The sequence below is a fragment of the Coptis chinensis genome, chromosome 9 (assembly GCF_015680905.1).
Source record: "Coptis chinensis isolate HL-2020 chromosome 9, ASM1568090v1, whole genome shotgun sequence".
NCBI lineage: Eukaryota > Viridiplantae > Streptophyta > Magnoliopsida > Ranunculales > Ranunculaceae > Coptis > Coptis chinensis.
Genome location: NC_141464.1, coordinates 14740039 through 14757887, shown reverse-complemented (window position 1 = coordinate 14757887; position 17849 = coordinate 14740039). Strand labels below are relative to the sequence as shown.

The following is a 17849-nucleotide window of genomic DNA, read 5'->3' as shown; positions in this document are numbered from 1 at the left end:
CATAATAGCAAACGAAGCAGTTCCAATACATTCCTTCACCCAGCCTATAAACTTTTCTGGTATTCCAATCCTTCTAAGAGTAAACACAACAACCTCCCATTTCACTGAGTCATAAGCCTTTTTCAGATCAATCTTAGCCGAACACCGTGGTGGGTAAGCATCTCTGTGATAATTGTGAAGAAGTTCCTAGGACAGTAAAATATTATCCTGAATGCTCTTTCCCGGTATAAACGCTGATTGGTTAAGCGACACCACCTCATGCATAATAGGTTTCATTCTCAGTGTCATAATCTTAGTAATACACTTGTATATCACATTGTAACAAGCAATAGGCCTATAGTCATTCAAACTTGTAGGGGTCTGTATCTTTGGCACTAGTGATATACAAGTAACATTTACTTCTCGAAGCATCCTGCTCGCCCTGAAGTAATTTTGTATGGCTCTAGCAAAATCATTTCCCACAATTCTCCAGGTAGCCTTGAAAAACAAAGAGAAGAACCCATCATTTCCTGGTGACTTATCACTATCTACGCACGACAAAGCCTCAATAATTTCATCCCTAGTTATGTCTGCCACTAACCGTTCCCTCGTGTGATTACTAATAATTTTTTTTGGTTCAATAGCATCAAAGCAACTAAACTCTAGTTCCTGCAACTCATCTGGCGCATAGAGTTCCTCATAAACTCTAGTTCCTGCAACTCCTTTGGCACATAGAGTTCCTCATAGAAGCGGACACATTCATCTCCTATTTCATCCAAATCCTCTTTCACACTACCAAGATCATCCCTCAAACATGTTATCTTTTTCACTGCCCTCCTTGCTCTCACTGACTTGTAAAAGTACTCTGTATTATTATCCCCCACAGTAATAACCTGATCTCTTGACTTCTGTCTCACACACTCTTCTTCTGATTTCGCAGCCTTTACATACTCTCTAATATTTATCCTATCTTCATCAATCCAGTCCCTGTTCAGCGGCGCAGTTTGCAGCTTTGTTTGGATAGCATCCATCTCTTGTTTTTTTGTTTCTGCCCTTGTCTTTACATTTCCAATCCTCTCTCTGTTCCATTCAATCAAAGCCCCTTTCACAATCTTGAGTTTTCTCATAAAGACAAACATTGGGTTTCCTACAACTTTACTCACCCAAGCCTGCTGGACGGTTTCCAGAAACCCTTCCTCTCTAGTCCAGAAGTTAAAAAACCTAAATGACTTCTTATTTTGGCCCTTTTGTCTTGAAGATTAAGTTACCATAGAAGAGTGATCTGATATAGTGCACGGGTTCAGGAATTCATCTTCTACTTCCTCAAACTCATCCAGCCATTCTGCATTTACAAGAACTCTATCCAGCTTCCGCCAAATTCTTATAACTCTCCTGTTATTCCATGTCAATACATTACCTTTGTATTTCATATCTATCAGTCCAGCCATAGTAACGCATTGTAGAAAATCAGTATAATGTATTGGGTGAGTCGGCCTACCTCTAACTCTCTCCTCAGAGCTCAAAAATGAATTGAAATCCCCTAATACCACCCAAGGCCCATGATACAAACATGAATAGTTAACCAACCTGTTCCATAGTTCTCTCCGAGTAACCAAATCTGTGCTTGCATAAACAAACGTAGCCATGAAAATCTTACTACTCACTAGAGTTACCTCCACTATTATATATTGCAGTTCCCTCTCTATAACTCTGACCTTGCACATGTTGGCATCCCAACATACCCAGATCTTGCTCACAAGTAGATGCATTCAATCAAATGTTTTGCATTCATTTTAATTGATTAGTTCCCAAATATGCGTGTTTATCCTCTTGTAATGCTTCAATTTTGTCAAATTATATAATCAATAATGTATAAAACTCATGTTCTTATCGCATTTTCGTGATACAAGCTAATACTGGACGAAATACCTCAAATGACGTGATATAGAGCCAAAAGGAGCCTAAAAGGGGCCTTATGGGACAACTGATAAAAAGTGCCGAAAAGTCAACGGTCAAAGTAAACTAAAGGGTCCAATAACTCAAAATCTCAGGAAACACTCTAAGGTTTCAAGGACCAAGGACTCAACTCAACCCTTGGAAAGACAAGGACTCTATGTTTTCATTATCAAAACAATAATACCTAGTTCTATACATCAAACACCATCCCAAAAACAATAGAGGAACCAAGAAAAAGTGGGAAAGAGTACATAAGATAGTAATAGCTCTTTTTCTGATTCTCCTCTATGAGGAAGGGATAAGGGACCTCTTAATTAAAAAACCCCGCTTAAAAACCAAAAAGATAAAAAAAAATGGGGTTTTCTTCATCACCATTCTTCCCACATAGATTTAAGATGAACAACTTTAAAACCCCAACTCTCCACGAATCTCAACATGTCACTAATGCAAGCTCACGTAGATGCATTTAACCAAGTGTTTTGCATTCATTCAATCAATTAGGTTTTTGCATTCATTCTAATGCAAGCTCACCCGTACATGCATTTAATCAAGTGTTTCGTATTCATTCTAATGCAAGCTCACTACTTGTAGACACGTTCATTCAATCAATCAAGTGGTTTGCATGCTTTTTAATGCAATCTCGCACGTAGATGCATTCAATCAAATGTCTTGAATTCATTCTACTGTAAGCTTACACATAGATTAATTCAATCAAGTGTTTTGCATTCATTCTAATGCAAGCTCGCTTGTAGATGAGTTAATTCAATGAATCAAGTGTTTTGCATTCATTCTAATGCAAGCTTACAAGTAGATGTATTCAATCAAGTGTTTTGCATTCATTCAATCAATCAAGTGTTTTGTATTCTTTCTAATTGATCAATTCCGAAATATACATTTTTATCCTCTTGTAATGATTCAATTATGTCAAATTACATAATCAATATTGTACAAAAGTCATGTTTTTATCGCATTTTTCGAATACAAGCCTATTCTACTTCAAATACCTCAAATGACGTGATCTAAAGCAAAGAGGAGCCTAAAAGGGATCTTATGGGACAACTGAGAAAAAGTTCCAAAGAGTCAACGTTCAAACTTAAAGTGTACGGTCAAAGTCAACTCAGGTGTCTAAAAACTCAAAAGCTCAAGAAGCACTCCAAGGCTTCTAAAACCAAGGACTTAACTTTTTCCTTTGCATGACAAGGACTCCATGTTTTGCATTCATACTAACGCAAGCTCAGAAGTAGATGCATTCAATCAAGTATTTTGCATTCATTGTAATGCAAGCATACAAGTAGATGCATTCAACCAAGTGTTTTGCATTCATTCAATCAATTAGGTGTTTTGTATTCATTCTAATTGATCAGTTCCCAAATATACGTTTTTATCGTCTTGTAATGATTCAATTATTTCAAATTATATAATCAATAATGTAAGAAACTGATGTTCTTATTGCTTTTTCAGGATACAAGACTATTCTGGACCAAATATCTTAAATGACGTGATCTAGAACCAAAAGGATCATAAAAGGGATCTGTGGGGCAACTGAGAAAAAGTCACAAAAAGTCAACGGTCAAAGCCAAAGTGTACGGTCAAAGTCTACTCAGGTGTCCAAAAACTCAAAATGCTCAGGAAACACTCATAGGCTTAAAAAACTAAGGACTCAACTCATCTTTTTGTAAGACAAGGATTCGATGTTTTGCATTCATACTAATGCAAGCTCACAATTAGATGCATTTAATCAATTATTTTGTATTCATTCTAATGCAAGTTTTTTTTTTTTTTTATCAGCAAGCGAGGTTGTTAACGGGGTCCCTGATAAGAGCTCAAAACTGTAGTTTTAACCCTGTAACAATCATACTTTTAGACCAATTATGTGAGTAATAATTAAGAGTTAACACTGATTACGTGTTTTTATGCATTTCAGGCTTCAAAGTCCATTATGTGCAGAAATGTGCCACTTTAGCGAGATAAAGGAGCAAAGGTCGGTTACTAAGGAGTTCTAGGATTAAAGGCCAAGATTCAAGAAGACAAAGCCTTTCTAAATCCCGGTCAAAAGCTGAAAATTTGACGCGGGCAGAAGCAGCCTACAAAGTCAACAGAACTTCCGAAGGCCGTATCTTTGGACTCATACCTCGGAATTGGGCCTACATTATGTCAAAACGACCGGCTCAGAAAGAGTTTTCCAATGGTCTAAGTCTTGACCCAATCAGAGGAGCAAAAGTGGACGAAAAGTCAGTTTAAGCCAACTGCAGCTGAAGAGGCCTTTTTGGACTGAAAGAATTGGGTTTTGGGCCTGATTCTCTGGCCCAAAACATGGCTCCAAGCCCATGCACGATTTTTGGATCTGAAAGTATAAAAACAAGAGCTTGACTCTTTGTTAATGGTAGCTAGTTAGACCTAAAACTATAGATAATTCTAGATCTAGTTTTCATTTAATAAAATTAAGTTTAGTTTAATTTTAATTATTGTTTTAGATTAATCTTTAGAATCATTGTTCTTCATTTGTTTGATAAATAAAATAGCTAGTTTGTCAATTTCGATTCTTGTCATTTACAATTGTTTAGATCTAAATTCCCTTATTACGTAGATAGCTAGACCTAGATTAGTTAGATTATAAATTTAGTATTTGAATCATTGTTTTATTATTCATTAGATTAATAAAATAGTGTTCTCCATAATCTAGTTTCATTTCCATTAATTGTTTAGTTTCAATTCGTAGATTCAATTATTTGTCAGTATTAGTTTAATTCAATTATTGCATGAGTAGTTTTGAATTGAGTTTAAACAAGTAAAGTTCAAATCTTTATATCATGTCTTGTTTGAATTCCATTGGGAATGATAGCGTGATGATTCTCAGCTAAACCTCCATTTGAGGGGGTTGAGAAGCCTTGATGAAAGCTTGATCCCGATTATCGTAGAGAGTAAATTAAGTAATTTCCTTTCCACTCTAGAAATGATTAGTTCACCATGAGAATGGGTGTAATCGTTCACATGCTAGTTATGAATTGGTAGAAATGCCATGTGTAATTAGGGATTAGGAGTAACAGTTGATTGTTCTCAAAAGCGGTTCAATTCGGATTACGACAATTCGTCGTTAGTAGGATTAAGTCGAGTTAAGGTGGAATCAATCCCCCTCAACTCCTTATCATAGAATCGACGTAGCATTCCCATAGTTGTTCTAATAGTAGACTAGTTGCATCTTGTGGGTAGTTGCATCGTAGTCTAGTTGCCATTTCGTAAATCTCTCATTAGACTTTAGTTAAGATTACTTATACGTAGAGATCACAGCATGCAGAAGGACTAGGAGTGGAACGAATCATCTACTCCACTATATCTCATAGGATTGAGAGTAGAAATCTTTGATAAATTTTAGGCACATAAAATAGTTTTAGTTTACTTACATTTTGAGTTTTATCGTTCATTTCGTAGGTAAACTATCATTTTTATGTTTTATCAAATGGCGCCGCTGCCATCTTAGTTTCACTTTCGCATTGTTTTCGTAGTATAAGTACTCTTCTTAAAGTCCCATTAACCCCACCCACCCTTGTTTGATTCATACTGTGGTTGTCCGTTTCAGCATTGAAAACTTCCGAGAAAAATTTGCATGGAGCGCACCTGCGCCCCAAAGGAGCGCGACCTGCGCTTAAGTTATTGGATGCTGAGCGCGACCCGCCCCCCAATAGAGTGCGACCCGCGCTAAAACACTGTAACTTGAAGTTACACTGAGCGCACCCGCGCCCAAAGTGAGTGCGACCCGCGCCCTGAGCTGAAATTTGCCGGATTTCCATAGGTTTGATTCGAACTTCGATTTTTCAAGTTTTTCAGTGTTCTAACTTGTTATATACACTGAACACGCATAAACAAGATGCTATTCATAAGCGAAGCAAGGACGCAATCAGGTATTCCTTTCTTCCACACCTCGCATCTCCTGTTAGAGGTTTATACTAGTATATCAGGATTGTTTGGAGTGTTGACGTAATTAGCTAAGTTTGGTCTTAGCCTTGTATGAGATGAAGGTCTGGTCGAACAAAAACACCGAGCATAATTACACAGCAACATTAACAAGCACGCCTATCTAGTATACCACTCATTGCACCTCTAGCTACTATCCCACATACTCTACCTGACACAATGCCCGATGAAGGAGAGACTCCTCTCTCGGACTTTTATAAAGCCTTGAGCGATAGCCCCAAATCTTGCATCGTTCTAGCAGACCCAGTGGGGGATTTCCGAATCCCCCCAAATATTTTTAATTTGTTACCCGTTTTTCATGGTTTAGACCATGAAAAACCTTATCAGCACATGCGTAGGATTGAACAAGTCCTTACAACATTCCATCATCCTACGGTTGGTGCGGAATAAATTAAACTAAGGGTATTCCCTTTCACCTTAGCCGATAAGGCGGCGTCTTGGTTAACTGTCCAAGCGCCTAATTCTGTGGACTCGTGGGCTAAACTTGTTCAGCTGTTTATGGAACATTTTTACCCACCCCTAAAGACGGATGAGATGCTTTCCAAGATTCATTTCTTTCGACAAAATCCTCATGAATCATTTTCAGAGGCTTGGAATCGTTTCACCGATCTCCTTATAGAGTGTCCACATCATAACCTAGCGAAAGACACGTTAGTTCGTGCCTTTTTCAAAGGACTTCTACACCACCATAAAGAAGTCCTTGACATAATGAATGGGGGTAGTTTCTTAAGTAAAGGAGCCTCGGAGGCTTATAAATTTATAGAGGATCAAACTAAGCGAAATAACAACTGGGGGGGTAGTGACGATATCCACCGCTCCGCTAGTTCTTCTAATACCGTTAAGGCCGCCGGTATGTTTGCAATTAAACACGATCCCGAGCTTAAAACTCTAATTGAATCACTCACTAAAACGGTAGAGGCCATTTCTGTTCAACAAAAGCCTATCCCCGTCATGAATGTAAATTCAAATCCATGTAGTTTCTGTTGGAGCCCTGAGCATCCCGACTTCCAGCGCCCCTATAGCCTATGAACAGGCTTGTTCCATTAATAGTGAACCTAACGCCCCCTTGGAGACAAAATCCCAACCGGTTGGAGAAATAACCAACACGCCACACCTCCAGGGTATAATAATCAATATGTTAGGCCAACGCACAGTTTTATCCAAGCTCCACCACGACAAGGACAGGGTCAGGGTAATTTTAACAATTACAACAACCAAGTGCAACCTCGACAAGGTCAAGTACAAGGTCAAAGTAGTTATAATAATTATAATGCTAATAGAGGTATCGTCCCGGTAAATAATAACTATCAAAATCCGCCCATAAATAATTCACGCGAGATAGTTCCAGTCACACCACCCGTGACTACTACACCCACACAACCGGATCGTCTTGACACCTTCATACAAGTGAGCCAAAAACTTTTCCAAACCATGGCTCAATCTAACCAACAGCTTCTACAATCTGTTAATAATTTAAGCCAACAGTTGGCCCAAGATAAAGCCCAACCCAAAGGTGTGTTTCCAGGTCACGCAATACCTAATCCTAAAATAACAAACATAGCCTTTGAGGTAACCGATAATACTAGTAATGAATATGAAAATGTAGGTGAGCTAAAGGCCATCACCACTCTCTGTTCTGGCAGAGTGGTTGATAACAAAGTAACTATGCCTATAGTTACCCCACCAGTAGCCCCTACACCTGCTATTTTACTAGATACCGGAATAGAAACTGAAGAGCCTACCACTGTAGAGGTACTAGTTACAACACAACCTAAGAAATAGAAAGCCAAGGTTAAACATCCAGGTGATACCATTGCTAAATATAGACAGAAGCCACCGTTTCCACAAAAATTAGCAATGTTAACTAGGGATACTAATTATGAGGAGATTAGGGACGTTTTCAAGAATCTAACTATAAACCTTCCCTTCCTCGAAGCTATTAAAAAGCTACCACACCATGCTAAGTTTCTTAAGGAGTTGTGTACTACTAGGTGTAAGACCAATATACCAAAAGACGCCTTTTCAACAGAACAATTCCCAACTCTATCTGAACATAATGGAATTGTTAAGTACAAGGACCCTGGTCGTCCTACTGTACAATGCACCTTAGGAGATTCTTATACGACGATCGCATTATTAGACCTGGGGGCTAGTGTTAACTTACTCTCGTTTTATTTGTATAGACAAATAGGTCTAGACGAGATGCAACCCACTAAAATGACGTTGCAATTAGCTGATCGGTCTATTAAGTATCCTAAGGGTGTGGTCGAAAATATACTGGTAAAAATTCAGGATTTCTACTATCCGGCTGATTTTGTAATCCTCGATACAGAAGTCGCTAACGACTCTGTCTCGATCATCTTAGGGCGTCCTTTCCTGGCAACTGCCAATGCGCTCATTAATTGCCGCGATGGTTCAATGTCCATGTCTTTTGGCCATCTTGCTGTTGAAGTAAATGTTTTTAAAACAAAGACACATTTACCCGATTCGTTTATGGATGGAGAGGTTAGCATGATCGAGAGCTTCGCTCGAGATTATTTCAATAACACGTTCCCTGATAATCATATGCCCAAATTTCTTTCCTTTGGAACTTCAGACTCCAACATTTTTATCCCTACACTAGTCGATACACATATTATGGATGAGGACGAGATAGATGACTTTCTCAAAGATATAGAAGACTACCATAGTAATGTGGATATGACCAATCTAGATGAGGAATTCAAGGAGTTTCTTAGAGCAGGTGATGATTCACCCTATCAAGAACTACTTTGCACAACGTCCACCTCGACTCCCCTCCTTCCACCCTTTCAAAGGAATCTCGAGTTTGCACTCGATCCTTTTGTTTCTTCTGTGCTTCATAATTTTTTAAATCCACCTAGTAAAGAAATACTTCAGAAGAACAAAGCATTTGACACCTTCATTTTCAGACTTGAAACAGTCCCTACCTACACCATGAATGAGTTTTGTGCTAAACCCACATCCTCATTGTTTACATGCTTTCCTTCTACAACTTATCCATATCAACCATTTTTTCAACAACCATTCATTTTTCCACACTTATTCACTAGAACACCCTCTCATTCAAAAAATGAAAAAGACGGTGCATGCTAGGTTACGTTATAAGGTTATCCGACTTCGCTTTCAGTTCACTAGGTTGTGTCATAGGAAATCTTGGTGCTTGATTGTGTTTGGATATGTTTTCTGTGATATTTATTTATGGAATGATCCACAACTATTTCGGTTGTTGATATATGATAAACTACATGTTCATACATATGTTTAGATAAAGTCTCGAGTATCTGACTATAAATGACTCAATTTTTTTGTGTTTGGTGCATTCCTTTCATTTCCATATATTGGTGAGTGCACCATTAAGGTAACCGGGCCCTTCCTATGGAGTGTGTGGCTGTAAGTACCGGATCCTAAGTCTACGTTTAACATAATTCACGTTTTCCACTCTTGCATGTTTTCTCAGATTTTTGAGTCATGTTTATCTATGGGGTGAATTATGTCTTTCTTGCTTATTGTTTTTCCTTATAAAAAAAAAAAAAAAAAAAAATAAATAAATATATATATATATATATATATATATATATATATATATATATATATATATATATATTAAAGAATAAACATAGTAATCTAGGAAGTCTCGAATCGACTTTAAAAGACCCACTTAAAAACAAAATTTCTAAACTTTGTTGTAAAAAATTTGTTTGGGAGTGGGGGTGGTAAATGTTCGATCCTAGAATGTTTTATGTCCCATTAGAGTTGTTTAGGCCGTTTAATTGTAATTCGATCCGGGTAGACATATTCTATGAATTTATAGTTCATTCGTTCGCATAACGTATGCCATGCACGCACTACGAGGCATTTTCCACTATCTTATACGTCATCCACGGTCGGAATAAAGTGTTTTATGGATCATTGGATTGTAAATTCTCTCTTGATCATTTCCATATCTCATTCGCAAAAATCGGACCGGTAACGAAGCGGCAATTTTAGTTTGAAGTTGCGCGAAAAATCAAAAAATTCAAATTGGGCATGGGCCCAACCCGCGCGCACTGGCAGCGCACCTGCGCCCCTTACCTTTGCACCAACAGTCGCGTTCTTCACTTCCAAACAGCCATTAACGACCACCAAAGCTTCAAAACCTAAAAAAAAAAAAATAAATAAATAAATTAAAAAGAAACCTAAACTAACCCACGCCAACCATCAAAAATCCACTTCAAATCTTCTCTAAAACCAAACCACCACCAAATCCACCAACTTACATCACCAAAAACCACCGAAAATTACAAAAATTCAAGCTGTCGCGCCACCACCGCGCCAACACCACTGTTTGTTTCATTTGGTTGACTTAAATTCCAACCCCACATCCCATTTAAATCCCCACTACATTCCTAACACTCCAATGGCTCAACAACGTCGAATTTTGCCAGAGCAAGCATTTACTGGCGACCACTTCGCGCCGTTTTACGGTGACGAAATGATTAGTAGAGACTGGAATAACTTGTAGTACTCGACCGAAGGCTTTTACCACGAAGACTTAGTCCGACGGTTTTACAATACGAGGGAGTTGGAGGGGAGTAGAATTTTTGTTATGGTGGCAAAGAGGAGGAAGGAAATAACTGCTGGGTTGTTGGCTGAGATTCTAGGCATTCCACCTAGAATCCATCTGGATGCCACGTTACAGGAGTCCCAATATAATGGGGTAGAGCTGTTGATGAACGTGACAGTTACCGAAGGGAACTACATTGTGAGCTCGCATTGTGTTCGCCGGGCATCCCTCGAGAAACCAACCGGGGCCGCAGCTCGAGTGGATTGGTCGGAACGCCCTAGGGAAGGAGAAGGTCGGCGACATCGATTTGAATCGCCTCCACATTTTATGGATACTCCAGGAGCAGAAGTACGAGTTCTGTATCTTGGAGTTTATGCTTAACATGATTAGGGGAGTAGGGAAGTCTATTGCACCTCTCCCTGTGTTGATAACCAAGATCATGCTGAAGTTGAGAGCGACTCCGCCCGATAGGATTTACCTCACCCTCGCACCAAATCCTCGTGATCTATAAGGATTGTGTCCAACGAGTTTGGAGGTTGCCTGAGGATAGGGAAGAGGATGAGGAGGATGGTGGAAATGAGAATGCCTCGGAGGATGAGGAGGACTTGACTTGTTTTGATGCTGATGCCTTGGAGAGGTGTTGGTTAGATGCAGAACGCATGGCCGGAATTCATCATGGCATGCGTTCACTCAACACTATCTGCGAAGACCTCCAGACTCGACAGGCTACTATCCATCATAACTTCGAGATCTGATCCCAGCGGGAGGACGAGCGGTGGGAACAGATGAGGACTGAGCTAGAAGCTCAGCGCCAGTTCCGGGCCGACATGCTTGCACGATTCCCACCTCACGGGGATTCTCCTTCTGAGGACACACCATCGAGGCACGAGAGTCGTCGCCGAAAGACAAATGGTGCTAGCCCATCGGGAGCTCAGGAGCCATCTCCTGAGCGTGTGCCCTCCTCTACCAGTACCGAAGTGGTTAGGGATAGTATAGTTTGATGTTTTTTATTTGTAGTTTTATTATTGTTAGTTATTTTAATGTAAGGTTTAATTCCGTAATTTGGATTTTGTAGTAAAAGGGCATTTAATGCCAATTTTAATATAATGTCGTTATTTTTATTATGCGTGGTTGTTTAATATTGATCCCACCTTCCCAAATTGTTTAGGGGTGGTGTTATCTATTCCAACATGATTTTTATATGACCTTCGTTTTAGAAGTTATTGCGGAGCCAGGGTGAAAATATAGCCGTTTAGGCATATCTATGAATAAGTATCATGGTAGGATGAAATCTCGATAAAATAGGTAGATTCTATCCTAAATTCAACCTAAAAGATACTAGGTTTGTTTTAGAATCAAGAAAATGAGTTGTTTCCGTTTTCGGGTTTGGAAATTTTAGTATTTCCGAAAACTGCCGTAAAAACTTTTTGGCAACTTCCCGATCCGTTTTAGTAACTTAAAACCTATATAAACTTCATTCATTCTACACTCACAACCCAGACTACACCTAACTTCCATCACTCACCTTTCACTCCCACGTTTCCCACGTTTTGTCTCATTTTTCGATCTTTAGCACCTCGGGCGACGCGCCTGCAGGGAGGCGCCTTTTCGCCACATTTGTCAGAATTTTGTACAGAGCGCACTTGCGCCCAAGGTGAGCGACTCGCGCTCAAACACTGGAATTCCAAATCATCGAGCTTAACTTCGCGACCCAAGTGGAAGCGACTTTCGCTACCGACTTCCGTGGACCAGAACAATTCCAGTTTTCTGCAGGTTGTTCCCGGGTCATTCGCAGCTATTCCAGAGCGTAATTTTGAGATGACATCTCCTACATTGATACCGGAACAGTCTTTCGAAGAGTTGTTCCAAAGCACTACTTATGGTGCTTGGTTTCGCGAGGCGATCACATACGTTGGCTCGGGAACGCTTTTATGGTAAGACCTGATGCACTTTATTCTCCAACACTAGCATCTTATTTTTACGATAACTACATTTTCTTTGAGAGACCAGATGGAGAACAAGTGTTCTCCATCAACATTGATGATGAACCAATGGAAATTACCAGGTTCTTGTTAGCATTTGTTCTTGGACTTGCTATGCCCGCTGAAATACAAGACCCATGGTGCTATTGGGTAGATAATATGTATGTCTACACTTATGAGTTTTTGCATGAGTCCTATGGGGCAGGCATTTTCCGTATTGAGGACAAAGGGAGTATAACGTCACATTTGGTAGCCTGTCCATGAACATAGGAACTGTTATGTTTTGGATCATGCTAAATAATTTAGGGGAATGGCATTTTTCTTCTGTGAATGATGCCACTTGCACGTCTTCCTTGCTTTAGCCACGGGACGTATGTGCCATGACCTTCCCCGAACCTTGATGTCTAGTTTAGCTCGAGCCCATAGCATAAGGCATAAGTATCTTCTTATGCCTGTTCTAATTTCCCATATTATGTTATGTTTCTTTCCTATTTTTTGTACACGTTTCACGGATTAGATTACGGTCGACACTATACGACCCACCAATAGTATTATTCGATCTTTCCATGCAATGACTTGGCAAGGGTGGAGGATACAACCTCATCAGGTTGCACCCTACACCCCGTCAGACCAAGTGGCGCTTAATAGGTTAGCAATAATAGATGATAAATGGCGGGAAGCCTGGCAAATTATCATGGCATGGCAGGACGCGAAGGAACCTCACTTCTTTATAGAAGAAAATGATGAGCATGATAATGAATAAGCGGGAGATAAGGTAAGTTTTAATTCTAGTTAGTGTTTGCTTATGTCCCAAGCAATTTGATTCTTGTTAACCCCATAATGGGTGGAACTCTTATAGAGTTGAGTCAGTTTTTATTTCCTATATTAGTACGTTCTAACTTTGTTTTGCAGATGTTCTTGAATTTCACGCGTTCAATGGTATTTTTCTTACCCTCTTTATTTAAAATACTTTGAGGACAAAGCATGCTTCTTGTTTGGGGGGGGGGGGGGCATAGAAACACGTGTAATTAAGGCATCTATTAGGATATAAATATATATAATATGCATTTGTTTTCTAGTCAAAATTTCAAAAATTCAAAAATATAAATAAATAAGTTCGTGCTATACACTTAGGAATATTGGTATTATTTTCCTTCTCTATGCTCTTAATAATCTAGAAGTCTCACGTAGCTTTTGCATTAGAATAATTTTTAGAAACTTAGGTTAATATGTAAGTAATAATCTTTGCATCTATCTATAAATATATTATATGAGTATCTATGATTGTTAGCAGTAAGTTTCTGAAATCTAGGCTAGAGTACTTATTCTACAAATCCTGTGAGAATATAGCCTAAAGCCTTATATGAGCGAAACATTTGAGAAATGACACAAGGAAGAAGTAAAATCCGGATAGAGATATCGCACGTCCACTTACTTGATCACTAAACCATATCCTAAGCGAGAATTTAGGCCCTCTTTGGATCGATATAGCCAGAAATTCAAACTTATGAATTATTTTCCGCTAGTCGCCCCTCTGAGGCTTTCTTTAGCCTTTCATAAACCACAAATCCTTTACCCTGTTACAAAGACAAAACAAAATAAAAATATAAAATAAAAATCAACCTACCCAATCTAGAATAAGTCTGAGAATAGAATGAGGAAGAAAGAAGAAGAGAAAAAGCTGTGTAAACCAAAGTTAGTTAATTGGTTCAGAAAATAAAGAAAAGAAGTTTCCATCCAAAGAAAAGAAAAATAAAAATAGAAATAAAATAAAAACTCAAAAAAAAAAAAAAAAAGAATAAAAAGAGTCGAAAGCCAAAGAAAAAGAAAAAAATATGGCTAAGGATGGAAACAAAGTGTAGAAGCAAAAGTAAATAACAAGGTTTTCTCTAGTTACATAATATGAAGACTCTATTATCACAGACTTGTCCTTTTTGAATATCCATTTTCTTCCTTCTTAAACCATCTCCTAATCCCCACAACACCTAATAAAGACCTCTAGCTCAATTAGGAATAGGTTAGTGTGATAGTAAGTGGCAGATGTGTTTGATCGACTCCGGCTTCCTTGTTGTCATTGAGATTGTAAGGTAAAGTGTGCCCACTGCACACTGGAGTAGCGAAACTTGAGTGGAAAAATTAGAGTGTTGTATCTTGACTATTATTGTGAGAACCTACTTAAGGATGCTATCCCGAGTTTCAGAAACGAACCTGCTAGGAATTTCATAGTATTACTCATTGTATATATGTTTATTGTAGATGATTGATTATTATGCATATATTAGCTTAGGTTTCGACTTGATTACCCTATATGTATTGCTAGTGAGAGGTATAGTTAATTTAGAGCATGAATAAGGAAACAATAGTTTTATTTCTTAGTCGTTGTAGTATAGATGAAGTTTGTGAGTACCTTCATGGAAAACTCTCACGAGGATATAACTTCGTCCACTAGGGAATTCCTAGTGGTTTAAGGCCTTGTTGCATATGGTCAATGCAATCGCTTTTCAGTAAAGAGAGTAGATAGAACTCCATTTTTGGTCACTTATTCTAATTTCTCATCTTTGCTTGAGGACAAGCAAAATGCTGTTTGGGGGTGGTTTGATAAGAGCCCAAAACTGTAGTTTTAACCCTGTAACAGTCATACTTTTAGACCAATTATGTGAGTAATAATTAAGAGTTAACACTGATTACGTGTTTTTATGTATTTCAAGCTTCAAAGTCCATTATGTGCAGAAATATGCCACTTTAGCAAGATAAAGGAGCAAAGGTCGGTTACTAAGGAGTTCTAGGATTAAAGGCCATGATTCAAGAAGACAAAGCCTTTCTAAACCCCGGTCAAAAGCTGAAAAGTCGACGTGGGCAGAAGCAGCCCACAAAGTCAGCAGAACTTCCGAAGGCCGTATCTTTGGACTCAGGCCTCGGAATTTGGCCTACCTTATGTCAAAACGATCGGCTCGGAAAGAGCTTTCCAATGATCTAAGTTTTGACCCAATCAGAAGAGCAAAAGTGGACGAAAAGTCTATTGAAGCCAACTGCAGCTGGAAGAGGCCTTTTTGGACTGTAAGAATTGGGTTTTGGGCCTGATTCTCTGGCCCAAAACATGGCTCCAAGCCCATGCACGATTTTTGGATCTGAAAGTATAAAAACAAGAGCTTGACTCTTTGTTAATGGTAGCTAGTTAGACCTAAAACTATAGATAATTCTAGATCTAGTTTTCATTTAATAAAATTAAGTTTAGTTTAATTTCAATTATTGTTTTAGATTAATCTTTAGAATCATTGTTCTTCAGTAGTTTGATAAATAAAATAGCTAGTTTGTCAATTTCGATTCTTGTCATTTACAATTGTTTAGATCTAAATTCCCTTATTACGTAGATAGCTGGACCTAGATTAGTTAGATTATTAATTTAGTATTTGAATCATTGTTTTATTATTCATTAGATTAATAAAATAGTGTTCTCCATAATCTAGTTTCATTTCCATTAATTGTTTAGTTTCAATTCGTAGATTCAATTATTTGTCAGTATTAGTTTAATTCAATTATTGCATGAGTAGTTTTGAATTGAGTTTAAATAAGTAAAATTCAAATCTTTATATCATGTCTTGTTTGAATTCCATTGGGAATGATAGCGTGATGATTCTCAGCTAAACCTCCATTTGAGGGGGTTGAGAAGCCTTGATGAAAGCTTGATCCCGATTATCGTAGAGTCGTCGTAATTTCCTTTCCACTCTAGAAATGATTAGTTCACCATGAGAATGGTTGTAATCGTTCACATGCTAGTTATGAATTGGTAGAAATGCCATGTGTAATTAGGGATTAGGAGTAACCAGATTGTTCTGCAAAGCAATTCAATTCGGATTACGACAATTTGTCGTTAGTAAGATTAAGTCAAGTTAAGGTGGAATCAATCCCCCTCAACTCCTTATCATAGAATCGACGTAGCATTCCCATAGTTGTTCTAATAGTAGACTAGTTGCATCTTATGGGTAGTTGCATCGTAGTCTAGTTGCCATTTCGTAAATCTCTCATTAGACTTTAGTTAAGATTACTTATACGTAGAGAACACAGCATGCGGAAGGACTAGGAGTGGAATGAATCATCTACTCCACTATATCTCATAGGATTGAGAGTAGAAATCTTTGATAATTTCGGCACGTATTAAGTTTTAGTTTACTTACGTTTTGAGTTTTATCGTTCATTTCGTAGGTAAACTATATTTTTATGTTTTATCAGTCCCCTACCCCTTCTCATTAATAATTAAATAAATTGAGAGTTACAATCGAATATAAGTTTTTCCCATAGCATCATCGTATACAATTTTCTTTATATCATCAGAAAACGAGCTAGGGGTAACTTCTATAAAACTAACTGACAGAATATTACAAGCTAAAGCATCTGCTAACTTACTACATTCCATATAGTTACGTTTAATCTCAAACATATCCAAATTATCTATTATTGGTAACATATCTGCCAATAGTTTCCTTGCTGGCCAAGGAGCTTTACTCCGCTTTTTAATGATCGAGATGATGTTGGTTGAATCTGTTCTTGCTTCTATTCTGGTACATCCTTGCTGATGTGCCAGCCTCAACCCCTTGGACCCCTTCCAGTTCAATGAGGCCAATAGAAATAAACTTTGATCTCCCTTTTGCTGCTGCATAAACAGTCCCTTCATGGCCTCGTAACGTTGCTGCCCACCCACCAGTGATGCCTTGCAGCGTACCATATGAGTTAAGCACTGTGATACCTTGCTCTCGCCTCTCCGATTTACACCTTATAGTTTCTTTTGTTCTAACTTGAACATCAAGGTTCCACTGTACCATAAATCTCATTCTATCGGGCCCCTCATCCATCTTCAGTTCAATACTCAGCAGCTCAATCTTTGCGTCCAAGACAATCAACTGAACCACCTGCTCACTAATGCGGTATTTGTTTTCAAAAATCCACGCATTTCGCTCATTCCAGACCCATTAAAAAAAGGCATTTATACAAAGTCTAATCGCATCCTTTTGACATCCCTTTCCTATGCATAAACCCAACACCCATTCCAGCTCATCCTCCCATTCTGCCACCCCCGTTCTCCGGTATCCAATTCTTAGAAGCATTTCATTCCACACATATTGTGCGAACGAGCATTCGTAGAATAGATGGAGCTCTGTTTCATCCTTCTGTCCACAAATAACACATACAACAGAGTCCAGCACCTTCTGCTTCTTTAACTTAACCAACGTTTTAATCCCTTCTTGAAACAACATCCAAGTGATAAAAGAATGGCGTGCGATTTTGTTAGGATACCATACCAGTTTTGTCCACGTGAGTGATTGCCACTTTCTCCTGATAACTTGATAGGTTTCCTTGAGTGTGAACTCTCCATGCAATGTGGCTATCCACACTACTTT

The 17849-nt window shown here is 38.5% G+C and overlaps 1 protein-coding gene across 1 annotated transcript; it reads right to left on the bottom strand.

Moving 5' to 3' along the window:
- Window positions 1-641: 641 nt before the first annotated feature.
- Window positions 642-1427, bottom strand: LOC147474897 (uncharacterized). Its single transcript, XM_086585221.1, has 2 exons — window positions 1276-1427; window positions 642-1179 (listed from the first exon to the last, which is right to left on the bottom strand). The coding sequence occupies exons 1-2, from the start codon at window positions 1425-1427 to the stop codon at window positions 642-644; spliced, it is 690 nt and encodes a 229-aa protein (XP_086441347.1).
- Between the last annotated feature and the right edge of the window lie 16422 nt (window positions 1428-17849).

Bases quoted from the DNA above. Each gene is read 5' to 3' on its own strand.
- LOC147474897 (XM_086585221.1), bottom strand. From the start codon at position 1,427: ATGGCTGGACTGATAGATATGAAATACAAAGGTAATGTATTGACATGG. The intron at 1,180-1,275 runs GTGCACTATATC...CTTCTGGACTAG, and splicing joins GAAGATGAATTCCTGAACCC to AGAGGAAGGGTTTCTGGAAA.